Genomic DNA, 26,114 nt, shown 5'->3' with positions numbered 1-26,114 from the left:
CAGCAATCACATGGTGACTCACAACCATCTATAATGAGATTGGTGCCCTCTTCTGGCCTGCAGGAAGAATACTGTATACATAATAAATAAATCTTTAAAAAAAAAATTTAAATCAGGTGGTGATGGCTCATGCCTTTAAATCTCAGCACTCAGAATGAGTTTCAGGACAGCAAAAGCTACACAGAAAAACTCTGTCTGGGGGAGAACCATTTAAAGATTATTACTGTATGTTTTTTTAATGTATGTCTAAATGCTCAAATCATACTGTTTACATGCCTGTATGCAGTTTGACAGATGTGTTTCTCTATGGTAACTTTAACATAAATAATGGTAGTTGTTCAACAAAAAAATAAGGCTCTATGTGGCAGCATATTTTGTGACCCAAGAGACAATCCGTAATCCGTAAGGTCGAGATATCTTTATTGAGATAAAATACCAGCCAAACGCAAGCCAGAGCTTGCCAGGGGCAGCCGAGCAGTGAGGCCAGAGAGAAAGGGCAGGAGAAGAAGGGGATTCAATGCACTCTGCGGCCCCTTAAGAGCCCATGCTGCGCCATCCTGACCTCACCTTGACCATGCCTTGACAGGCGTGGTCAGGCACACCTGTAGCCAGCCTCTAACAGGCATGGCTTACTGTCCCCTACAGCAGCACATGCCTGCAATCCCGGTATTTAGGGGTGAATCAGAAGGACTGAGTTTGAGGCCTGCCTGGGTTGCATAAAGAGCTAGAAACCACCCTAGGCTATATTAGTAAGACCCGACTTAAAGGGGAAAAAAGGAATGGGGGTGGGGAGGAAGAAGAGGAAAATCTTCTATAAAGGATTTCTATTTTAGGTTCTGACTAATGAAGGCCTAGAGTCAGATATAGGGGAAATGCTAAAAGATCAGGGAGACAAAGGAGCAAGCTACAGCTACCTTTACCTCGCTAACATCCCAGCCAAAAAGAGACCGAGCTCCTGTCTCTTCCCGCCTTATCACTTCTCTCTTTGCCAGTCATATATATATATATATATATATATATATATATATATATATATATCACTTCCTGTCTGTCTGTACAGACCTCTATAGTAGCTAGCTCCACCCCCCATCTTCAGCAAGCTTTATTTGTTAGAGTGTAAACAAACGAGGTATCACTGCACTTAGCTACTGAAAAGTGTGTATTTTGCCAATACCAATTATTTTCTTTAAATTTCTTCTCTTTCAGTAAAAGATGGCAAAGCTTTTCACCCAACTTATGAAGAAAAACTGAAGTTTGTGGCACTGCATAAGCAGGTTCTCTTGGGCCCATACAACCCAGACACATGCCCTGAAGTTGGATTCTTTGATGTGTTGGGGAATGATAGGAGGTAACAAGTGTTTTCTTTTTCCCTCCCTCCCCCCTCCCTCCCCCCCCCCCCTCCCTACCCCCCCCTCTCTCTTTCTTTTGGTTTTTCCAGACAGGGTTTCTCTGTGTAACAGCCCTCACTGTCCTGGAACTCACTCTGTAGACCATGATGGCCCTAAACTCACCGAGATCCACCTGCCTCTGCTTCCCAAGTGCTGGGATGAAAGGTGTGCACCACCAACGCCTGGCCAACAAGTGTTTTCTTATTTAGTAAATTTAACAATGATGTTAGAAAGAGGGATAATGTGAATTGTTTATGGTATAAATAGTTAACTCTTGGCATAGCAAGTAAACATTCATTTTGCTCATAGTGGAAGAAGTTTACTTATCTTGTTATGAACATAGGACAAGTACGATGTCATCTGACTTCTTCCTAAATAATACTAAAAACAGCTATTTAAAACACAGACTACTGGAACTGGAGGGTGGCTCAGCTGTTACGAATCACACCATCTATAATTCCAGTTTCAGAGTATCTGAGGCCCTCTTCTGTGCTCTAAGGGCACCAGGCTATGAGTGGTGCACAGGCAAACATGTAACCATCAACATAAAACTAAATAAAGAATAAAATACATACTATTGATTCCCTTATTGAGACATACATGATTGTGCCAGACAATGGAGTATTTTTTGTTCAGTTCAACCTATATAAAGAAAATAAAATATAGATTGCTTTTTGACAAGTGTGAATAATCAAAATGTACTTATATTTTGGATTGTTTATGGCATCTTATTTAATATATCAATATAGATTTGTTGAAACTTAACATTCTGAATTTTTTGCTTCTAGTAAAAGCATCCTTCATTTTAATTGTAACTGAGTATTTTTCATGTAGGTTTAATTAAATAAAATTGTCATTTTGCTGAGGGAAGGTAACTGTTGTTTGTACTCTCGGCAGGAGAGAATGGGCAGCCCTGGGAAACATGTCCAAAGAGGACGCCATGGTGGAGTTCGTGAAGCTTCTGAACCGGTGCTGTCCCCTCCTTTCAGCATATGTTGCTTCCCACAGAATAGAGAAGGAAGAAGAAGAAAAAAGAAGGTGATGTCACAGGGCGTGCCAGTGGGACCACTGTGCACTGTGGTCTTGCTTTGTGGAGTGTTTGTTCTAGATCAGGGCTCTCTCTTTGTCCCTCACTTTTGATCCTGTGGCAGTTTTTCAGAGCTCCTGACACGAGTAGGTTTTCATATAAGTTTGGAAGGAAGGCTGCTTCCTCTGGTTACGCCCTTGAAATGAGCCTTCCATCTACAGCAGCATCCTTTTTTTTTTTTTGCCCATTGAGGCAGAGTCTTGCTGTGTAGCCCAGGCTGGCCTCCTGAGTGCTGGGACTACACCTGTGTACTGCCACCCCTGGCTACCTTTGTCTTACCACAGCAAGCTCAACAGTAGAGTCATCCGCTCCTTCCTCCTTTTTTTTTTTTCTGGTCTGACATATCATTTGTTTCTGACTTCTGGAGTGTTCCTATTCTATTTCATGCTTTTTAGCTATGCTGCATGGAGGGCTTACACAGACGTATGTGTTGGCTTTGGATCCTAGATGGCTTATTAATGATTTCCAGCATTTGGAGTAGATGCTGCTGAGCTCACGCTATTATGTTTCTGATATTCTCTGTTCTTGTTATGAATTACACCTTGGTTTAGTGTGATGGCACACAACTTACTTGTGCACCACCCCACCTGTGCCCTAACCTTCCGCCTCCATTATTTGGAGGTTTTGGTTTTTTGTTTTTTTGTTTTTCAGCAACTTTGACCGTCTAAATATCCTTGGTAATGAAATCAGTACAGTAAAGATTAACACTGATGTTCCTTGGATTGATAGGCTTTAGAAACAGTTGGGACTATGATTTCCTACTCATCCTGGGATAGAAATAACTATTTCGGGGACTGGAGAGATGGTTCAGTGGTTAAGAGCACTGACTGCTCTTCCAGATTCCTGGTTCAGTTCCCAGCACTCACGTAGAGGAGACTCACAGCCATCTGTAACTCCAGTTCCACTCTCTCCTGGCTTCCATGAATGCCAGGCACACAAGTCACTCACAGATATACATATAAGCAAAGTAACCATATACATAAAGTAAAAATTAAACTAAAAATTTAGGAGAAAAATAGCCTGAAAATTAGAGAATTATGAAAGTGCTTTGCTTCATGACATGCCCCATAAGTCTGGTATTTGGAAGACAGAGGCAGAAGATTACTCAAAATTCAAGACCAGTCTGGTCTGCAGAGCAGGTTCTAGGCCAGCCAGGGCCACATGGTGACATACCTTGCCTGAAACAACAAACAAACAAACCCAGGGACATAATTTCTTTTTTCTTTTTTTTTCTTTTCTTTTCGAGACAGGGTTTTTCTATGTAGTCCTGGCTGTCCTAGAATTTGATCTGTAGACCAGGCTGGCCTCAAACTCACAGAGATCCACCTGCCTCTGCCTCCTGAGTGCTGGGATTAAAGGCATAAATTACATTTCTTAGATAAGTAACCAAAGTAAGATGTTTTGTACCCCAATGAAAATATCTGAGTTTCGGGAGTTTTTTGTTTTGTTTGTTTTAATTTATGTGTATGTATTTTGCCTGTATTGTTTTTGTGTGTGCAACATCCTCAGAAGCCAGAAAACAGCATTGGAACACCTGGGACGGTTGTGAGCCAACATATGGTTGCTGGGAATTGAACTCTGATCCTCTGGAAGAGCAGCCAATGCTCTTAGTCACTGAGCCATCTCTCCAGCCCCCAATTTGTGTCTCTTTTAAAGACTTATTCTTAGGTTTAGTTATGTGTATGTATGTGAGGGTGTGTACACCTGAGTACAGGTGCTCTCAGAAGACAGAAAAGGACATCAGATCCTTGGGAGCTAGATGTGTGGGTGCTGGGACCCCAATTCTGATCTCTTAAACAGCAGAGTGTGCTCTTAACTGCAGAGCCGTCTCTCTAGCCCGCCCCACCCCATCCCTTTTTATTGTTTAGTTTTTCTTTTTTTCTAATCAGGTTTCTGAACTGTGTGTAGCCTTGGTTGTATTAGAACTTACTCTGTAGACCAGGCTGGGCTCAAATTCAGAGAGAGCCTTTCCCTGCCTTCCAAGTGCTGGGATTAAAGGCACCATGGCCCAATCCCTTTTTAAAGAGAGGGTTTTACTTTGTATCTCTGATTAGCTTAGAACTCAAGAGATCTTTCTGCCTCTGCCTCCTCAGTGCCAAGAGCCACCATGCCAGGTGAAGACTTGATATTTAATGAAAATGAAATAACATAGAAAGTTGATTTGTCTATTATAGTACATTGTTGAATCAGATGTAATGTCTTTGAAAGTTGCCTGTTTTGATTCTTTTTATAATTTTAAATTAGAAACAAGCTTCTTGTACATGTCAATCTCAGTTCCCTCTCCCTCCCCTCATCCCCACCAACCAACCCCCTATCCCATCCCCCTTTTGCTCCCCAGGGAGGGGGGAGGCCTTCCATTGGGGGGGGATATAGATTGTCCAGTCATCCAAACTGACCTTCTCATTCAGGGGGTCTGGAACAGTCCTGTGCTGGTTTCCCAGCTATCAGTCTAGGGTCCATGAGCAACCCCTTGTTCAGGTCAGCTGTTTCTGTGGGTCTCTCCAGCCTGGTCTTGACCCCTTTGCTCATCGCTTCTCCCTCTCTGCAACTGGATTCCAGAGTTCAGCTCAGTGTTTAGCTGTGGTTCTCTGCTTCTGCTTCCATCAGCTACTAGATGAAGGCTCTAGGACGGCATATAAGGTAGTCATCAATCTCGATATCGGAGAAAGGCATTTAAGGTAGCCTCTTGACTATTGCTTAGATTGTTAGTTGGGGTCATCCTTGTAGATCTCTGGACCTTTCCCTAGTGCCAGATTTCTCTTTAAGCTATAATGGCTCCCTCTATGATGGTATCTCTTTTCTTGCTCTCCTCTATTCTTCTCCTGACTAGATCTTCCTGCTCCCTCATGTCCTCCTCTCCCCTCCTCTTCTCCTCTTCTCTTTCTCCTAACTCCCTCTCCCCTCCCCCATGTTCCCAGTTAGCTTAGGAGATCTTGTCCCTTTCCCATTCTCCGGGGGACCGTGTATGTCTCTCTTAGGGTCCTCCTGGTTTCCTATCTTCTCTGGCGTTGTGGATTGTAGGCTGGTACTTCATTGCTCTAGATCTAAAATCCATATATGAGTGAGTACATACCATGTTTGTCTTTTTGTGACTGGGTTACCTCACTCAGAATGGTTTCTTCTAGTTCCATCCATTTGCCTGTGAATTTCAAGATTCCCTTTTTTTTTTTTTTTTTTTTTGTGCTGAGTAGTACTCCATTGTGTAAATGTACCACATTTTCTTCATCCATTCTTCAGTTGAGGGGCATCTAGGTTGCTTCCAGGTTCTAGCTGTTACAATTAATGTTGCTGTGAACATGGTTGAACAGATGTCCTTGTTGTATGAATGTGCTTCTTTTGGGTATATGCCTAAGAGTGGAATTGCTGGATCTTGTGGTAGACTGATTCCCATTTTCTTGAGGAATCGCCACACTGATTTCCAAAGTGGCTGTACAAGTTGGCACTCCCACCAGCAGTGGAGGAGTGTTCCCCTTTCTCCACATCCTCTCCAGCATAAACTGCCATTGGTGTTTTTGATTTTAGCCATTCTGACAGGAGTAAGATGGTATCTCAGAGTTGTTTTGATTTGCATTTCCCTGATGGCTAAGGATGTTGAACACTTTCTTATGTGTCTTTCAGCCATTTTAGATTCCTCTATTGAGAATTCTCTATTTAGTTCTGTACCCCACTTTTTAATTGGGTTGTTTGGTGTTTTGGAGACTAGCTTCTTGAGTTCTTTGTATATTTTGGCGATCAGCCCTCTGTCAGATGTGGGGTTGGTGAAGATCTTTTCCCAGTCTGTGGGCTGCCATTTTGTTGACTGTGTCCTTTGCCTTACAGAAGCTTCTCTGTTTCAGGAGGCCTGTTTGATTCTTGCTTACTTTTGTCATGAAGACTATGAAAGCACCCATGAAATGATTAATCTTGATGCATTCATATATGTTGTGAGATTGACTCCATATTAAGTTTTACTATATGGAAGTTTATGTGTTTGAACTTTTGACAGATTGCTGTTCTCAGAAAAGGGTTTTGTCTTACTTTTCACTGAGAAGTGAAAATTAAATGATTTAAAAATAAGATGACCGTGCAGAGTTGATTCTCTTTACTCTGTACCTTGTAGGAAGGCGGAGGAGGAGCGAAGGCAGCGTGAAGAGGAAGAGCGAGAGCGCCTGCAAAAGGAAGAAGAGACGCGGAAGCGTGAGGAGGAGGAGCGGCTGAGAAGGGAGGAAGAGGAGCGGAGGCGAATAGAAGAGGAGAGGCTTCGGCTGGAGCAGCAAAAGTGAGCTGTGGCTGTGCGCCTGCCCGGGAGGCCATCATGTCAGCTCCTTTCATTTTTAACAGTGGCTTTTGTTTTTTATCAAAGAATAATGTGTTGAAGAAATTTGGGGCTAGCTTGTAAAACCGAGAGACTAGAAGCAGCAGTTGAGGTTTCTCAGTTGCTCTCTCTTGAGTCCTGTGTCTAAGTTCTCACCATCTCTTGTCTTCTTAGTCTCTCTCTTCATTCTCACTGCTATCTAGTTTCTGTTCTTTGTCTTTATAAAGCTGTCTTACCTGGGAATTTTGTCATCTATTTTTTTTGTGTATCTGAGAGGCTGGTTCGAGTCTGAGGCCCACTTATAATTCTGAGGACTTAGAACCTAGCTAACCCGTGTATATCAGATAGCCATTCCAGCCCCAGTACAGAACCTAGGAGCTGAAACTTCTTTATTCAATAAAGGTTAAAGGTAGCTGTCTTAGAAAGGCCTGGCTTTTAAAGGACAGTTGTAGATACAAAGAGGTAAACACAGGGGAAAAGGCCTGGGGACCCAGGGATAGCTTGGCAGAAAAGTTAAACCAGAGAATTGAGGTACATTGAGGTCTCCTCATTGTTTCTAGCTAGTTTCTCAGCTAGCCTTAAAGTGATTCAAAGCCTTGTTCTACTTTGGAGAGAGGTTTTTAATGCCATTCTCTTTTGGATTTGGTGGGCCCAGTGTCATGCTTTAGTCAGTACCTGAAGTCTTTGGTAAGTGGTCACATACAGTTATGAAACATGTAGTTGTCTCTGAGAGACAAGAGAGAGAGTTGTAATAATTCTGTAGAAATTGGTGTCTCCATACAAGGTGCAGCAGTGAACATCTGTGATCCTAGCACTTCAGAGCCTGAGTGCAGGCCAGCCTGGACTCTGTACAGTGTAACCCCTTGGAGACAGGGAGGAAGGGAGAGATCACTAAACCAAGCAGCAGGCTCTGCTGTTGTTTTCTTCAGTGCTGCTTAATAAAGGCACCTTTAAGTCAAATGCTACACACTGTTGCGTTGTTGATTGTTTTATTCATCATCTTTCTGTTTTTTTGAGACAGGGTTTCTCTGTGTCTTTGGAGGCTGTCCTGGAACTCGCTCTTGTAGACCAGGCTGGTCCCGAACTCACATAGATCCACCTGCCTCTGCCTCCCGAGTGCTGGGACTAAAGGTGTGTGCCACCGCCGCCTGGCTGTTTTATTCATCCTTAACAGAGCCTGTAACATCAATTACCTGTTCTTCTCCCTGGTGCTGTTCTGGGCTGTTTAGGTAGAGAAACCATAGCCAAAGTCAAACAGCCATCCGTGCCCAAATGGGATTCTGTCTCTGGAGCCAGACTAGCTAGATTTGAGTCCTAGCTCCCAAATAATCTGGCTGCAGTCAAATCTTGAGCAGTTGCTAAACCACCTCGTAGTGTTGTGAAGCACCAAGTGGGTTGGTAGGTGTACATGCTTTGAGCTGCGGGTCAGATCAGAAGAGCACAGGAAGTGTCAGTGACGGTGTTGATGGCGGTGATGTGCCTGGTAGTCTCCATTTCAGTTTTTCTTGAAAAGCCTGAGTAAAAAAGTTAGAGGTCCATTTTTTCCTTAAATATTCTGGGCCTGGAGCACATGCTTTTTGTTAAACTTTAAGTTATAAACTGTAAGAATGAACAGGACATTTTATTTTGTTATGAACAGTCTCCTGTCGTCAGACTGGCATGTGTTTATTAATGTTTTTAGGCAGCAGATAATGGCAGCTTTAAACTCGCAGACTGCCGTGCAGTTCCAGCAGTACGCGGCCCAGCAGTACCCGGGGAACCGCGAGCAGCAGCAGATGCTCATCCGCCAGCTGCAGGAGCAGCACTATCAGCAGTACATGCAGCAGCTGTACCAAGTGCAGCTCGCACAGCAGCAGGTATGGTGGCGGCTTTAGCAAAGGTGTTGTGTTTCCATGGAACCCACATTCCTTCCTAACAGTTGTAAATGAATTTTGCATTAGCTAGCCTCTAAGGTATAAAGTAACTTTTTAGTTGATCTTTTAAGCAGTCTATTTAGCACTATACTGGCAGTTACAAGAGAAAAATACAGATTCTTGAACTTCAGAGGTGTGCTTTTATATTGTTTTGGGTTTTTATGTTTATATTGTTGTATGGGAATGGTGCAGGTCTAGTGTGCTAACAGTAAGTCTGGTGTGGACTGTGTGTGGTAGTGCCCCTGGAACTGAGGACTGGTAAACAGCCTTAGTATATGAGCACCCTTCAGGCGGAGCATGCAGGGCCTGGGTCAGAAAGCTTTAAGAGACTGGATCACCCCCCCCCTTACCACCCCCCAAGGCCGTAGGCTGGTTCTCAGAGCTGGACTTCCCTCCCATAAGGCCATAGGCTGGTTCTCAGAGCTGGGCCGGATCCATTGTAACTCAGGACAGCATGCACTCCTTCTCTATTCCTAAGTATTTGCATCAACATTGAGATAGTTTGGGCTAGAGAGATGGCTCAGCTGTTAAAGGCCAGGTTCACAACCAGAAATATGGAAGGCGATTTAAGTGAAAGAAGTGGTGCTTGGATTCTGTCCTGACGCTGCCATTATCATTTGATTTTCTGACATGTTACTGTTGCTCTGATTTCCTGCTTTTTCTCAAGTTCTGTGAGAATAAAACACAAGATCAAGGTTCCTGACCTCACAGGATTATGAAAGGAAAAGAAGATAATAGCTAGGCCTGGTGGTATAAACCTGTAATACTACCCAGGTGGCTGAGAGTTCAGACTAGCCTGGGCAGCTTTAGAAGGACCCTATCCCCAAGTGGAAGAGGAAGAGAGTTGTGTGGGGAGGGTTAGAAGCTAAATTAATTGATTTATAAATTCTTACCATATTGGGCTATGACACTTTTTTACAGACAAAATCATCATATACACATTATTCATTATATAATAGTAAATATTTTTTAGGACAGTAGAATATTTTTAAATGAAATAACCTCTCTCCCCTAGTTTTAGAAATCGGTGAGATGTTAAAAGGCCCTAAAGGTTTTATATAACCCATGAGAGGGTCAGAAAGATTCTGAACTACAGTTTAATAAGCACCGTTTTTAAGAGATGTTTCTCCCTCTTCTGTAATCTGTTTCTACTTTCTATCTCCCCTCCCTTTTTGTGGGGAGGTCAGTAGGCAGTGAGATAAGATTGCTGTTATATACTGTCTTGTTCATAGGCCACTGTCACTTTATGAGGAAGTCTTTCTGGTAGGATAAATCCAAGAAGTGAAATTAGACGTCTCAGTTAGAATTCTAATTGGTTGCTTCTGGGAATAGATAGGCACAGTAGGCTACCTGAGAATTCAGCCTTACGGTTTCATTACCACTCAAGTTCTTTTTTTAACAGTTACTAATGATTTTTACGTAAAAGGAAGGAAGAAGTTAACTCCTCTAAAGTATGAACTTTTGATGGCCTGCTATGTTGGTGTCTGCTCTGTGTCTGTTCTGTACCTTTCTGCTTTGTTTGTAAGGCAGGGTCTTGTGTAGCTGAGGCTGAGACTCAAACCCTGCCTCCCAGGTGCTGGGACTACAAAGCATGCACAACTATACCCAGCTCCTCTGTGCTTTTTAAAACTTCTCCCAAAGCATATTTATTTTTAAAAAAGAGAGCTATGTAAATAATTGCAGCCTGCTGTATCTATTAGATAAAAGTCTTGGGCAGGGGATCCAGAGAAGGGGAGTTAATTGGTTTTACTGTAGAGTTTCAAGATATGATTAGCTCCACAAATGCCTTATCCTCCTCCACCATCATGTAATGTTTTCAATGTACTGACTTGTTTTGGTTGTATGTATATTTCTGGTAGCTGGTGCTTTTTATTTTTTTATTTTTTTATTTTATTTTATTTATTTTTTTTATCTTGGAAGTGATTTAGAATCTAAGCTTTAGAGTATATTTTAAAATATTACGTTTTGGCTGGGTGATGGTGTCACATACCTTTAATCCCAGCACTCAGGAGGCAGAGGCAGGTAGATATCCATGAGTTTGAGACTAACCTGATCTACAGAGCTAGTTCCAAGACAGCCAGGGATACATAGAGAGACTCTGTCTTGAAAAACAACCACACAAAAATTACGGTGTTTTATATAGCAGCAGAGAGAAATGTTTTTTCCTGTAGAAATGATTTTTACATGTACAAATAGGCCAGCATACATGTCTCTCTTGGTAATCCTGTAAACATATACTTACTTAAGATTTAATGTTTTTTGTTAAAAGAGTAATGTAAAGGCCAAGTGTTTAAAAAGTAACTTATGCTGTTACCTGCATTTATTACACACAGCAGAGTCAGCCCCACAGTCATTCAGGACTTCATCTGCTCCCCACATACATTCCCAAATGCCAATCAATAGTTGTATGGGTAAATTTATATTTTCACAGTGCAATATCCCATAGCATTAAAAACAAAATACACCCATGGTGGGTGGTGCATGTCTTTAAACTCAGCACTGCAGAGGCAGAGGCAGAGGCTGGTAGGTCTCTCTCTGATTTTCAGGCCAGCCAAGGCCTACATAGTGAGACTCTTTATTTAATCATTTTTTTTAAAGTTTGTTCAAGAAAAGATCCCTTCAGCTCCATTCTCTGCTCCTCCTCCTGCCGGGGGCCATGATCCAGCCTCCCCTCAGTCTCCCTGGTCCTCCTCCCCCTGGCATGATGCCTGCACCCCACATGGGAGGCCCTCCCATGATGCCGATGATGGGCCCCCCTCCTCCTGGGATAATGCCTGTGGGACCTGCTCCCGGAATGAGGCCACCCATGGGTGGTCACACGCTCATGATGCGGGCCCTCCAATGATGAGACCTCCTGCTCGCCCTGTGATGGTGCCCATTTGGCCTGGCACGACTCGGCCAGACAGATAAGAGCAGAAAGGCTCTGTATCAGTTTTGTATTTCTTGTTTTGTTTCAGTAGGAGATTACAGTGCTGAGCCTGAGTGTTTTCTAGCTGCATGTCAAGGAAAGCTTCCCCCTTCCTAACAGAGGATAGTTTTGGAGGGGAGACATAGGATTAAAAAAAGTGCAGCTCTCACTTATATTGTGAAAAATGAAAATAATATGGTCAGCTGTTTTACTTTTTAAAAGTTTTGTTTGTTTTGTTTTTTAAGACAGGGTTTCTCTGTGTAGCCCTGGCTGTTCTGGAACTCACTCTTTAGACCAGGCTGGCCTTAAACTCAACAGAGATCTGCCTGTTTGCCTCTTGAGATTAAAGGTATAAGTCAGCACTGCCCAGCTCTTTTTTTTGGGGGGGGGAGTCAAGACAGAGTTTCTCTGTGTAGCTTTGGAGCCTGTCCTGGAACTTGCTTTGTAGATCAGGCTGGCCTCAAACCCACAGAGATCCACCTGCCTCTGTGTCCCAAGTTGTGGGATTAAAGGCTGTCTGTCTTTTTTTATTTTAAAGGAAAGGGCACACTTTTTTTTCTTAAAGCATATATTACACAATGATTTATATATGGTTTAAAAGTAGGCAAAGCATATCTATAGTTATTAAGTCTGGAAATACTGTAGGAGAAGGTGTCTAGAGGAAAGAACTAGAGAGGATTCTGGGATATAAATAATTTCTTATTCTGGCCAGGTGTTGGTGGCTCACGCCTGAATCCCAGCACTCAGGAGGCAGAGGCAGGTGGATCTCTATGAGTTCGAGGCCAGCCTGGTCTACAGAGCGAGTGCCAGGACAACCTCCAAAGCAATACAAAGAAATCCTGTTTCAAACCCCCACCAAAAAAAATTCTTATTCTGGGTGATGGTTACATGAATATTTTTGAGATAGGAAAATTGATTAAGCTATGTAATATATGATTTGCACACTTCTAATTGAAATTGAGTCTCATGTAGCCTAGGCTTGCCTCAAATTTACTATGCAGCCAAGACTGACACTGACCATCTTTTCCAGGCTCCATACCTCTCGAGTTGTGGGATTAGTGGTGGGGATGAGTACAGGGCTGTACACATGCTTGGCAGGCACGGCGTTTGCACAGCTTTCTGCGTGATATTATGATTCACTTTTTAAGTTCCTCCAAAAGTTAATAAGGGTTAGAGAAAGGCTCACTGGATAAGCACATGTACTGATTTTGTAGTTTCCAGCCCCTAGACCAGGTGGCGAGACAGGGTTTCTCGGTGTAGCCCCAGCTCTCCTGGAACTTGCCCTATAGACCAAATTGGCCTGGAACTCAGAGATCCTCCTACTCTGCCTTCTGAGTGCTGGGATTTAAAATGTACACCACCATGCTGGGCCGACTCAATAGATTTTAAAGTAGCATTGATAGCTGCTCCCATATTGATTTGGAAGTATCCCCAAATAGGTATCCTTTAGATTAAACATATTTTCAACTCCCTTTTTTTTTTTTTTTTTTGAGACAGGGATTCTCTTGTGTAGCCTTAGCTGTCCTAGAACTCAATTTAAGGACATGGCTGGCCTCAAGCTCAGAGGTGCACCTGCCTCTGCCTCCTGAATGCTGAGACTAAAGGCGAGTGCCACCACACCCAGCTAACTCTCCCATGTTGATTCAGGACACATTTTAAAAATGTGTTTCTTTCTTTACCTGTGTATATAAAGGAGAGAGTCACCTTTACCATGGTATGCATGTAGACATCAGAGAAGAACCTGCTGGAGCCAGTTTTCTCCTCCCATCGTGTGGGTCCCAGAGATCAAACTTAGGTCGGCCAGCTTGGCATTGAGCACCCTTATTTGTTACCCTGGATTCATTTCTGTTGTTGTGATAAAACACCCTTATAAGATTTAATTGAGGAGAGGAGGAGTTTCTTCCAGGTTACAGTTCATCAATTTGGGAAAGTCACAGTGGCCAGAGTGTAAGACAGCTGGTCACATCACTTCCACCGTCAAGAGCAGAGAGCAATGAATGCATAGGAGTTGCTTTCAGGGCTGGAGAGATGGCTCAGCAGTTAAGGGCTTTGGTAGCTCTTGCCAAGGTCTTGAGTTCAATTCTCAGCAACCACATGGTGGCTCACAGCCATCTATAATGAGATCTGATGCCCTCTTCTGGTGTGCAGGTGTACATGCAGGTAGAGCACCATATATATAAAACAATAAATTAATCTTTCAAAAAGCAAGCAAACAAAAAAGATGTTGCTTTAGCTGGATTTTTCTGCTTAACACTGTTCAAGATCCCCTGTCTCCGGGCGTTGGTGGCCTTTAATCCCAGCACTCGGGAGGCAGAGGCAGGCGGATCTCTGTGAGTTCGAGGCCAGTCTGGTCTCCAGAGTGAGTGCCAGAATAGGCTCCAAAGCTACTTAGAGAAACCCTGCCCTGAAAAACCAAAAAAAAAAAAAAAAAAAAAAATCCCCTGTGAAGGGAGTAGTGCTGCCCACAATGGGCTGGGCCACATCAGCCTTTCACAAACATTTCCATGGGGCCAACCCAGTATAAACAGTGTTTCATTGAGACTTTCTTCCTAGCAGATTTTAGATTGTATCAAGTTGGCAAAACTAACTTGCCAGCCCTCAGGAAATTTTTTTTTTTTCTGGAAGACTTACTTATTTTATGTGTGAGTGTTTTACCTGACTGTATGTCTATGCATGTATACATACCTGGTTCTGCATAGGCCAGAAGAGGTCATCAGAACCCTGGAACTAAGTCATGGGTGGTGGTAAGCCACCATGTGAATTCTGGGAACTGAACCTGGGTCTTTTAGTTAGTGCTATTAGCCACTTAACCATCTCTCCAACTCTTATAATTTAAATATATACTAGTTAGATAGTTTGAAGCTGAGGAATGACAGGAAAATACTATGTCTCTGTTTTCCATAAATAAGCAATTTTATTTAAGTACAGAAAACTTTGTGCTATAAAAACACTGCAGTTTATAACATAAAATAATCTTGAGTTTGAGCCAAGGTGTATCAGGCAACTTTCATTGGTATTGTATGTCATGACAGCAAAGTGTATGTGTTGTGTGTTTAGAACCAAGACTGTGTGGAAGTTGCATTGATGTAGGGGTTGAGCACTGTTGGAAACACCTCAGATTTATTATACTTTGATTTTGAATGAGTTTGTAGTCCTTGTGCATTCAGAAACCTTTACTGTTGCCAGATTTTTTGTGACCCCCCTCCCACGTTCAGTTATGTGACCTCTGTATGGGTTTGCAACACAGTTTAAAGACCTGGGAGCTAGGCAAGGCTGTACCAATGAGAGCTATATTCTCAGCCCTCTTTTTAAACTTTGAGACAAGATCTCATTAAGTTGCTCTGGTTGGCATAGAATTCATTCAGTATCTCAGCCTGTTCTTGAACTTTCAGTCTTCCTGCCTCAGCTTTTTGAGTATCTGGAGTTAGTGGCCCATGCCAGTAGGACTAGCAAACTTCTTTTCTATGTACATTCTCTTTTCCTGCCTTGATATATAAATCAGTCTAGCTTCAAACTCAAGGTTCTGCTGCCTCAGCCTCCTTCTCGATAGGATTGTAGGTGTGTACCACTGTACCCAGCCCAGTATAAAATGTTAAGTGAGGAAATACTTGGATCTCTAACTTTATTATTATAACCCTTAGATTTTTAAACAGTTTTACTATATCTTAGAGCCTGAGGGGTGTGATTCGGTGTATGAACACCTGCTGAGGCTAACATTGGGCTCTGGGTTTGGTCTCTAACATCCTAAAACCAAAATTTCAAAAAAAAAATATAATAATAAGTTGTGATCATAATCTTTCATTGAATATTTATTTCTGTCCATATTAGAATAGTTTGTCTATATATGAGGGTTGGGTTTGTTACTTTAGATATTTGTGGTATTCACCAATTACAGCTTCTGTTTTTGTGAATCTTCTGTGGCCATTTGTTTCTTTGAGGTATAATTTTCCTAATTTAAATTTTCAGCAGTTAAACCTGAGTATGGGGAGAGTAAAGTGGTTGGGGTTTTGTTGTTGTTTTTTACTTCAGCCTCTGAGTGCCGTGCTAAGTGCAGGCATACTTAACATACCCAGTTTTATAGTTTGAAAGGGTTTCAGTGTTATTCCTGGTTGGCCTGGCATTTGAGACTAGGCTAGCTGAGATCTGCCTGACTCTGTCTCCTGAGTGCTGGGATGAATCGTGTGTGCCATTATGCCCTGTATATAGTTGAATTTTATTTAAAAATAACAAAAACACACTTTCTTCTACTCAGTTTTAAGAATATGTATCACACCTGGGCATGGTGCCATTATGCCCTGTATATAGTTGAATTTTATTTAAAAACAACAAAAGACCAAAAATACTTTCTTCTACTCAGTTTTAAGAAAATATATCACAGCTGGGCATGGTGGTGTATGCCCTTAGTCTTAATACTTAGGAGGCAGCAGCATGTTACTGTACTTTGTCTGTAGTAATTTTATCTGAGATTGATAGTTTAATCATGTCAGCTGGTATTATATTTAATAATTATTACAGATATGATAAAAAAAAAACTAGCAAAGTTGAGCCGGGCATTGGTGGCGCACGCCTTTAATCCCAGTACTCGGGAGGCAGAGGCAGGCAGATCTCTGTGAGTTCAAGGCCAGCCTGGTCTCCAGAGCGAGTGCCAGGATAGGCTCCAAAGCTACACAGAGAAACGCTGTTAGCAAAGTTGATTAGTAGTTTCTTAGCATGCTTTATTGTAGAGCGAATGCATGGTGTTGTACGTCACTCCTGGGCAGTATTAGCCTTTCTGAGGAGAGGATCTTAACTTCTTTTCAATTTGTAGGCAGCATTACAGAAGCAACAAGAAGTAGCCGTGACTGGGGCTTCATTGCCTACATCATCAAAAGTGAATGCAGCTGGGGCAAGTGACGTGATGTCAGTTAATGGACAGGCCAGAACCCACACTGTCAATTCCGAACAAGAAATTGAGCCAGAAGTGGCAGAAGAAGCCTTGGAAAATGGACCAAAAGGTATAGTTTAGCATATCTGTTTGTCCTTCCAGATGTCATTCTCTAGACCTCATGAAAAAGAGAAACCAGGAAGGCCAGCTGACTGGGTTCTGAAGCACTTACAGTGTGTGAGAGTCCAACACCTTTTCTCTTTGAATCTGAGTCTGGTGCTTCTGTGACGTAGACGTAGAAGATTGGGGCTGGGGATAGGGTTAGTTGTTTGACATTCACAAAGCCCTGGGTTCCGCTTGAAGCAGCACATTAAACTGGGTGTGGTGCTGCATGCCCGTTATCTGTCCTGGCAGAAATGTAGACATCTGCCAGAGTCACCCATTACAGCTTCTAGTTTTGTGAATCTTCTGTGACCGTTTGTTTATTTGAAGTATAATTTCCCTAATTTTAATTTTAGGCAGTTGAGGATGGGGGAGGTTCAATGGGGTTTTTGTTGTTGTTATTTTGTTTCTTTTACCTCATCCTCTTAGTGCAGCAGTGGATCTAAGAATACTTAGCCGAGGAAGATTGCAGAAACCCATTCTGCTCTTCCTTGACTTTTTAGAGCAAGTAACAGAGAAATAGCTTCAGAAAAGACCTTCTTTGGTCTTACCAAGACTTTATGCCCTATGGGACCTCCTGTAAAAGCCCAGTACTTATCCCTAGCATAGGTGTGGACTTTGGGAGCCCATTCCATATAGAGGAATACCACCTGAGCCTAGACACACAGGGCTGGGCCTAGGCCCTATCCCAAAGGATACGAAAGACTCTGATGACACCCTATGGAAGGCCTCACCATCCAGGGGGAGCAGAAAAGATATGTGATAGATAGGGTTGTAGTTAGGGGGGTTAGGGGAGGATGGGTGGGAGAAGGGAACTGGGATTGTCATGTAAAACAATCCTGTTTCTAATTCAAATAAAAAAAGTTGGAGGGGGAAAAAAAAGGCTTTATGCCACTGTTTGTTTCACATTTGTTTATTTATTCTATATATGTGTGCACACAAAGAGGTCAGAAAACAACTTGCAAAACTTTGTTCTCTCCCTCTAGTGTGTGGATTCTGATGAATAAACTCAAGTTACCAAGCTTGGTGGCAAGTGCCTTTACCTGCTGAGGCATCTCATTGGATTTTGTTTTGTTTTGTTTTTTATTTGAGACAGGATTTCACTGTTGGCTGGTCTCCAACTCACAGAGGTCTGTCTGCCTCTGCCGCAGAGTGGGTGCTGGGATTAAAGACGTGCTCTTCCACAACTGTTGTTTTGTTTTGGGACAACTCAGGGTTAGCCTTAAGCTCCCCATGCTAAAGATGACTTTGAACTCCACATCCTAGTTTGTGTAGTGCTAGTTATTGGACCCAGGGATCCGTGAGTGCCAACCCTACCACTGTTCACAGATGGAAGGGCATCTTTGTGTTAGTAAATCTTACTGAGTGCAGCACTGCACGTGACATTCGTCCCTCCCACGTGGTTCTAAGAGTGTTGAGGGTTTTCTGTTTCTCTTAGCTCTTTACAGAAAGGCCTTAGGGCCGGGCGTTGGTGGCGCACACCTTTAATCCCAGCGCTCGGGAGGCAGAGGCAGGTGGATCTCTGTGAGTCTGAGGCCAGCCTGGTCTCCAGAGCGAGTGCCAGGATAGGCTCCAAAGTTACACAGAGAAACCCTGTCTCGAAAAACCAAAAAAAAAAAAAAAGAGAGAGAGAGAGAAAGAAAAGAAAAGAAAGGCTTTAGGACTTCAGGATGCTCAAGATCGAAACTTCTCAACACATAGAGTGAAATGAAAGCAGAGTGTTAGGAGAAATCACTTGTAAGATTGTGCTGTGATGACCTCTGAGTAGCTGTGACCTTGGATCTTATAATAATAGCCAGAGAGGCTTTTCTGTTCCCCTCTATCCTTGGTCTGTGCTATTTGCCCTTGGTGTCAGAACACAGGTGTCCTGTGCAGGTGTAAGAACCTTTTCTCTTCAACTTTTGTAAACCTTGTTGTCTTCAGAATCTCTTCCAGTGATCGCAGCTCCATCCATGTGGACAAGACCACAGATCAAAGACTTTAAAGAAAAGATTCGGCAGGATGCAGACTCTGTGATCACAGTACGACGAGGAGAAGTAGTCACAGTTCGAGTCCCCACTCATGAAGAAGGATCATACCTCTTCTGGGAATTTGCTACAGACAGTTATGACATTGGGTTTGGGGTTTATTTTGAATGGACAGACTCTCCGAATGCTGCTGTCAGTGTGCATGTCAGCGAGTCCAGTGATGACGACGAGGAGGAGGAAGGTAGGGTTTTGTCCATTTGTAGTAGCCATGAGTGTAATTCTGCCAAACACTTCATGTACGAGGGTACTCTGTTCAGTAGTGGAATGTTGACTGGAAAGGCTCTGAGAAAGGCCAGTCTCTCACAAAGATGGCTCTGAGCATGAATTTCTCTAAATGCCAGGAAAATCTGTTTGGCTGTGTGTTATTTTACTACTTTCAGGATGTTGTGTTGATGAGCTAAATACATGAAATCACTTTGAGATTTGTGGTTGTATATTTTGTTTTTGAGACAAAATCTTGCTTTGTTGTTGCCCAAGCTGTTCTTGAACTGGTGGACTCAACCAGTCCTCTACCTCAGCATTCATAGTAGCCAGTGGAATGCCACCGTGCCCCATTTTGAAAACATTTGAAAGACCAAGTAAGAATTCTTGTTAACAAAGGAATTTATTTTTCTGATAATAATGTTTTTATTTTAAAGGCAGTATCCTCCCATTTTAGTCCCAAGTGCTGAGATGATAGGCGTGAGCCACCCCAGCTGGCTTTCCTCTCCTGTGTTTCCTTTTCTGTTTGTTTTGAGAAGGGGTGAGACAGGGTTTCACATAGCCAATGCTGGCTTTTATTTCACTATATAGTCAAGGACAGCCTTGAACTCCTGGTCTTCCTACCTTTACCTCTGCTCTGCCTCCCAAATGCTGCATAGAAGTTGTGTGTAAATAAAGAAAACTCACCAGATTCTTCTCTTTGGAAAGCACTGTTGACGAGAATGTGACTTTTGTTTCATCTCAGTAGACAGAATCGGGAGTTTTGAAAGACCTTAGTAAATTTCTTTTGGTCTAAGAAACAAGTTAAACCAATGCATTGATCTTTGGGAAGCAGCTCTCCTTAATTTCGTTAGCTGGAAATTACACAAGTAAGCATGTCCTTGTTGGCCAGATTGAGATGGACACAGGAACTGTAGGGCCCAGCCTGTGAGAGTGGAAGAGCACCTTGGTTCCATCTTTCAAACTAACTCATCTGTCAGGTGGCTCGGAAGTAGTCCTTGTTCTTGTTAAGAGTACTGTAGTGTTTCATGACAGTTGTATTAAAATAGGTTTAAGAACTATTCTTGGAAGTGCATGGCATGGACATGAGTCCATATGACTTTAAAAATAGACCTATTGTTCTTGGGGAGAGAGATGGCTCAGCAGTTAAGAGCATTGGCTTCTCTCCCAGAGGATCCAAGTTCAAGGTTCAATTCCCAGCCCCACATGGTAGCTCTCAACTGTCTATAACTCCAACTGCAGGGGATCTCACACCCTCACACAGACATACATGCAGGCAAAACACCAATGCACATAAAATAAAAATTAATTAATTAAAATAGAGCACTCTTTAATCACATCACACACTTTGACACCACTGAGGTCACATATGGGAGCATATAGAACAGTTAGACCATAAGCATTTCTTGAGAGTGATTTATTACGTAGTTTAACAATCATACTAGTTAGTCTGTTTTGTTTGTTCTGTACCATTTTCTGTGTGAGCCATCATAGTGAACAAGGAATTTCCATACATCGCACAGACTGTCATCCCAGAAGATTCAATTCCTTAATTACTTCAAAGGTCCATGTTTGACCTGGTAAATATCAAAACATTTGCTGCTTTGTCTTTTTTTTTTTTTTTTTTTTTTTAAGGCTAGGTATCACTATGTTGTCCTGACTGTTCTAGAACTCACTATGTAGACCAGACTGGCCTCAAACAGAGATCCACCGGCATCTGCCTGCCAAGGGCTGGGATTAAAATGTGCACCACTACCTCTGGCTTGGCATTTTGTTATTTTTAAGAGGTAGAGGCAGGCGGATATCTGAGTTTGAGACCAAACTAGTCTACAGAGCTAGTTCTATGACAACCAGGTCTATATAGAGAAAACCTGTCTCGAAAAACCAAAAATAAAAAACCTTTTAAAGATACAGCGCTCTTAAAGAAGACCCAGAGCTGGGCATTGGTGGCGCATGCCTTTAATCCTGGAAGGCAGAGGCAAGTGGATCTCTGTGAGTTTGAGACCAGCCTGGTCTACAAGAGCTAGTTCCAGGACAGCCTCCAAAGCCACAGAGAAACCCTGTCTCAAAAAACAAAAAATTAAAATATAAGGAAATGTTAAGCTTTAAAAAAAAAGAAGAAGAAAAGAAAAGAACTGGTAAAGATGGCTGAGGCCGTTGACCTTAGCTCTGCTTGTGTCTCAAAGTGAAAAGGCCATTGCCTACCCACCTGTATCCCATTCCTGAAACTCATTGTGTAGACCAGGCCTGCCCTAGTTTCCCTTGTGGTAGAATTGAAGCATGAGCCAAGATGTCTCATCTCCTACCTTTTTTGGGGGCGGGGAGTTGTTTTGGTTTCTTCAAGACAGTGTTTCTCTGTGTAACAGTTTTGGCTGTCCTGGAACTCCTCTGTAGACCAGGCTGGTCTCAAACTCACAGAGATCTGCCTGCCTCTGCCTCCCGAGTGCTGGGATTAAAGGCATGCACCACCACTTACTGACATGTTTTTTTTGTTGTTGTTGTTTTTTAAAGATTTATTTATTATGTATACAGTGTTCTGTCTACACATATCCCTGCAGACCAGAAGAGGGTACCAGATCTCATTACAGATGGTTGTGAGCCATCATATGGTTGCTGGGAATTGAACTCAGGACCTCTGGAAGAGCCAGTGTTCTTAACCTCTGAGCCATCTCTCCAGCCCCACCATGTTTAACTCTTTTTTTTTTTTTTTTTTTTTGTTGTTGTTTTGTTTTGTTTTTTTTTTTCGAGACAGGGTTTCTCTGTGGCTTTGGAGGCTGTCCTGGAACTAGCTCTGTAGACCAGGCTGGTCTCAAACTCAGAGATCCGCCTGCCTCTGCCTCCCGAGTGCTGGGACTAAAGGCGTGTGCCACCAACGCCCAGCCGAACTTCTTAAATTGTACATTGTATTCATCTTTTTTTCTTCAGGTTTATTTATTCATGTATTTAATGTATATGAGTGCCCTGTCTGCATGCCAGAAGAGGGAATCAGATCCCACTATAGATGCTTGTGAGCTACTATGTGGTTGCTGAGAATTGAACCGGGTCCTCTGGAAGAACAGCTAATGTTCTTAACAGCTAAGCCAGCTCTCCAGCCCCCAATATATTTATCTTGATGAACCATTATTGATAATGGTGTTGGTAAATTTGTCTGTATTCAGATTTTTTTTTAACTAATGTTCCAAGATCTATTCCAAGGTGTCACATAACATAATTGGTCCTAGTTCCTTAAATTCCCCTTGAGAACTTCTCATGCTTTTAAAATTTCTAACTGTGGCCATCGACATACAATTAATAGATGTTGCCAGGATTCACTCTGCCATGTTATAAACCTAAAAGTCTTTTATCTTCTATTTTGAAATGCCCTTGACCTATTTTCCTTGAGGTTGTTTATATATAATATCTTAGACTGAGACCATTTGGCATAATTATCTCATTCTTACAAGCTTCTAGAAGTGTCTTTCCCCTATCTTGGTATCATTATAGCAGAGAAAACTATTAACAGTAACAGTCTGTGATCAGAGCTGATTTTTTTATCCACTTGTATCATCTCTGTGTTAAACAGGCTTAAGTTGAAATAATTGAATTTGTGGCTGTGTCTGAATGCCTCTCTACTGGGGATTTTATATTAAGATATGCAGAAACAGTCTGCCCAGGCTCCCTTCCACCGTTTCTAAAGTGAAGGTGGCCTCATTGTGGAAAAGATGAGCACAGCGTTATCTTTGGTGTTTCATGAGCAAGATAGTTTTATGTAAGTGGGAGTTAGGAATTGGATGGATATGGTGTGGGAAAAATAAGGCTGGGAAATGTGAACAGTGATAAAACCCAAAGGACTGGGGTACAGGTTGTTACCCTACCTGATGTCTGTCACTGGACTCCAGAGCCCAGCACCTGTGCATAGTGGGGTCAGGCACTCAAATGGCTAATACATGCCTACGTGCAGAGTTGGAGACTGACTTAATTCCTAACAGTTTCTTAGAGAATGCAGTTTCAATGCTTGATGAGTAAGGTGATTTTCCTGGATCTATCCTTTGACTTTTGTCTATTTTTTCCCTCTTTCTCACAGAAAATGTCACTTGTGAAGAGAAAGCCAAAAAGAATGCCAACAAGCCTCTGCTGGATGAGATTGTGCCTGTGTACCGGCGGGACTGTCATGAGGAAGTGTATGCTGGCAGCCACCAGTATCCAGGGAGGGGGGTGTATCTCCTCAAGTTTGATAACTCCTACTCCTTGTGGAGGTCCAAGTCAGTCTACTACAGAGTCTACTATACTAGATAAAGCTGATGTTACAGAGCCTGGAGTCTAAGGTTAGACAGAAGATGACATTAATTTCTTTTGACTTTGATGACGCATTGGAGTCAGTGTTTACCTTCTTGATTTTGTTCTGATGGTTTGTGAACTCTTGCTGGGAACCAAGATTTCCTGAGACTTTTTAGCATTGATGCTCTGAGGTTAAAAGCAGTTCAGAAGACTCATCTAGCCCTTGGGTGCTGACCAACAGAGCCACTAGTAGATACTGGAGTTACGTGAGCTACGTGCTAGATATTCAGTCTCCAAAATAAACATCCCAGCGTTGACCCGACCTGGCTGGTGGTTAGTCCATTGCTGTCTGCTCCATGTGTTCTCCCAGAGCCCACAGATACAGCGCTATTGGGAATGCTGCTGTTGTGGTCTACATCAGCTTTGACTGAAGCTCAACAATTTGAAACTTAAAAACTCAAGACTTCACGGATTATAGTAGAAAAAGAAATGGCCTCAACTTGGTCTTACCTGAGTGATCCAGGTTGTTTTTGCTTTGGATATAGCTATTTAGTTAGTTATGTTACAGAGAATTATTTTCTGAGAGAATGTTAAACTTAGACTATTCAAACTCAGTAGATAATTGACACGTAAAGATACATAGGACAGCTCAGCATCCTTCCTCCCAGGTCCCTCAGACTCTCAGGCCTTTTCGTCCACTTACCGTTCACACTACTGCTAACAAAACTAGGTGGTTTTGGGGTTTTTTTTTTGGGGGGGTTTTTTGATACAGCTTTGTGAAACATCTCAAATTGAACTTCTTTTGTGTAAAAAGCATACAGCCAGGAGTTTTATGAGCTCACATTGGCACCTACTGAATTAAAGTATGCAAAATCATTTAATGTAATTCAGCATTTGAGGAGTACCTTTGCACTAATAGAAAATCACTGCCAGGGACAGTCCAAATTCCTTCCTATTTATTATTAGGGCACAGACTCCATGATCCCAGTTTGGAATTACATACTAGAGAAAATTGGAAATGCACAGGCCCATGCTTAAATGTTACAGCTTTAATCTGTAGTGTGTCTTACTGGTGGGAAAAGGGACATCTTTGATTTTCTTAGGAGAACAAATCCACATTCATTGTTTCTAATTGTATAAGTGGTTAAGTATACAGGGGGGCGTGGGATAGGTAAATAGTGACAGAGACAATATATGCCTGTGTTGTTTTGTCACTGAAAAACTTAGGTTTAGTTTTGACATCACAGACTACTTCCACCAGGGGTCCCCTTGGCTAGCTGCAGTGTGCACAGTTCACTACATTCACACTATTTGAGGTTCTTGTCAGCTGCATTTCTTTCTGTTTTTAATGCCTGGTTTTATAGGTATTTAACTCTGTTCTCTTTTGGTTATTAAGAAACTGGATTTTTTTTCTCCTAACCAGTGCTTAATCTGTGTTTTTTGAATTTTGATCCAGAAGTAGTCAAATGTCTATGCTGTTACATCCAGAATATTCATTAGGCTGCCCCACAGCTCTTCTGTATATATAGAAACCACAGAGTTAGGATTTTTTTTTAATGAGAAAAATACTGTATTTAAAATGTAAAATAAACTTTTAAAAAGCAGGCACTAATATATATTTCTTTCAGCCTTTGATTACAGTTTTGTCCTTGCACATGTTAAGATAAATTATCTTCTAAAATATTGTTCTTGGGAGCAGTGTATGTCACTTACATAGCAGTCTCTGTCACCTGTTCATAGCTGAACATTTTTGGTTCTAAACTTTTTTATCGCCTTTGGCTGTTGATTAGTACCGTTCAAGTGCGATTTCAAAAAGATCTCAAAGTAATATATTTAATCAATTAAAATGTTTATCTGTAACTTGTTGATGTTTCTATTAATACAATTCCCTGAATCATTTAACTGTCTTTTTTCATTTAGATAGAATTAAGAAATGCCTTAGATGGTCTTTTCTGTTTGTTTAGTTGAAGATTACCAGACTCTTTCTGGTCAGCTAGTTTTCCCTTCGAGTTACAATGGATTTTAAATTGTCCAGACTTGACAAGGAGTGTTGGCTTTTCATCCTAGATGACCAGCTCAGACAGTTCCTGTCCAGAGCTGCCCTGAGGTGTGGCCTGTGCTGTGACGTGGGGGGTGGTAGTGTGTTTTATAATGGCTCCTGGGGTGTGTGGCCTCTCATTGGGATAGAGGGTTACAGAGCTTAAGACCACACTGGATGCAAGGTACTAGGGTTTGTTTGGTTTTTGTTTCTGGGTTGTTTTGTTTTGTTGAAATTTGGAGCTGAGTGAGCTGATTACGTTGATCCCTAAGCCATGTGGTGTACCTTGGTGTCAAACCCAAAAACAGTTCAGGGGAGCTGTTGTGTAGCTGCTTACTTTGGAGGCCGAGTTTTAATCTTTAGTGCTCACCTTACAGAAGAGGAGAAGTGACTGCTTCCAGATCATAAATGGCTGCATTTGTCTCTGCAGATTAGAATGTGACACTACAGCAGCCCAGACCATCTTTGCTTCATTCCAAAGCTTTTAATACAACCTAAAAATGTATGCCAGTGTATCTATTAGGAGTAGAGCAAATCTTAATTCACTTCTAGTCACCAACTTTTTTTAAATTTAATTTAATTAATTAATTTATTTTTTGAGGCAGGGTTTCTCTGATGGGGAAAGTACTTCTGTGTATGTTTATCTTATTGATTGTTAAAATACTGTTTGGCCAATGAGATAGCAAGTTAGACGGGACTAGGAGTCAAAGAGGATTCTATGAAATGTAGTAGAGAAGTGCTGATCCAGACAGGAAGTGACATAGCAAGGAGACTCATATTTAAAGAAGGAGAAACAGCAAGCGTCCCTCTTTTCTCCTCTCTGTGGCTTTGGAGGCTGTCCTGGAACTAGCTCTTGTAGACCAGGCTGGTCTTGAACTCAGAGAGATCCACCTGCCTCTGCCACCCCAGTGCTGGGATTAAAGGCGTGCACCACTAACGCCCGGCTCGCCAACTTTTTAAAATGTGAATGAACCA

General features: G+C 42.1%; 1 protein-coding gene across 1 annotated transcript in view; it reads left to right on the top strand.

Annotated features, from left to right (window-relative positions):
* Acbd3 (acyl-CoA binding domain containing 3) overlaps positions 1 to 25,000 on the top strand; it is a 33,524-nt gene extending 8,524 nt beyond the window's left edge. The window contains 7 exon segments of the mRNA XM_027418835.2: positions 1,207 to 1,348; positions 2,286 to 2,426; positions 6,575 to 6,733; positions 8,451 to 8,625; positions 16,398 to 16,584; positions 18,540 to 18,824; positions 22,908 to 25,000. Coding sequence (XP_027274636.1) covers positions 1,207 to 1,348; positions 2,286 to 2,426; positions 6,575 to 6,733; positions 8,451 to 8,625; positions 16,398 to 16,584; positions 18,540 to 18,824; positions 22,908 to 23,119 — 1,301 coding nt within the window. The 3' untranslated portion in view covers positions 23,120 to 25,000.
* Positions 25,001 to 26,114: the final 1,114 nt, after the last annotated feature.

This window comes from Cricetulus griseus, chromosome 5 (genome assembly GCF_003668045.3).
Source record: "Cricetulus griseus strain 17A/GY chromosome 5, alternate assembly CriGri-PICRH-1.0, whole genome shotgun sequence".
NCBI classification, from domain to species: domain Eukaryota; kingdom Metazoa; phylum Chordata; class Mammalia; order Rodentia; family Cricetidae; genus Cricetulus; species Cricetulus griseus.
This window is presented reverse-complemented; position numbering and strand designations above follow the sequence as displayed.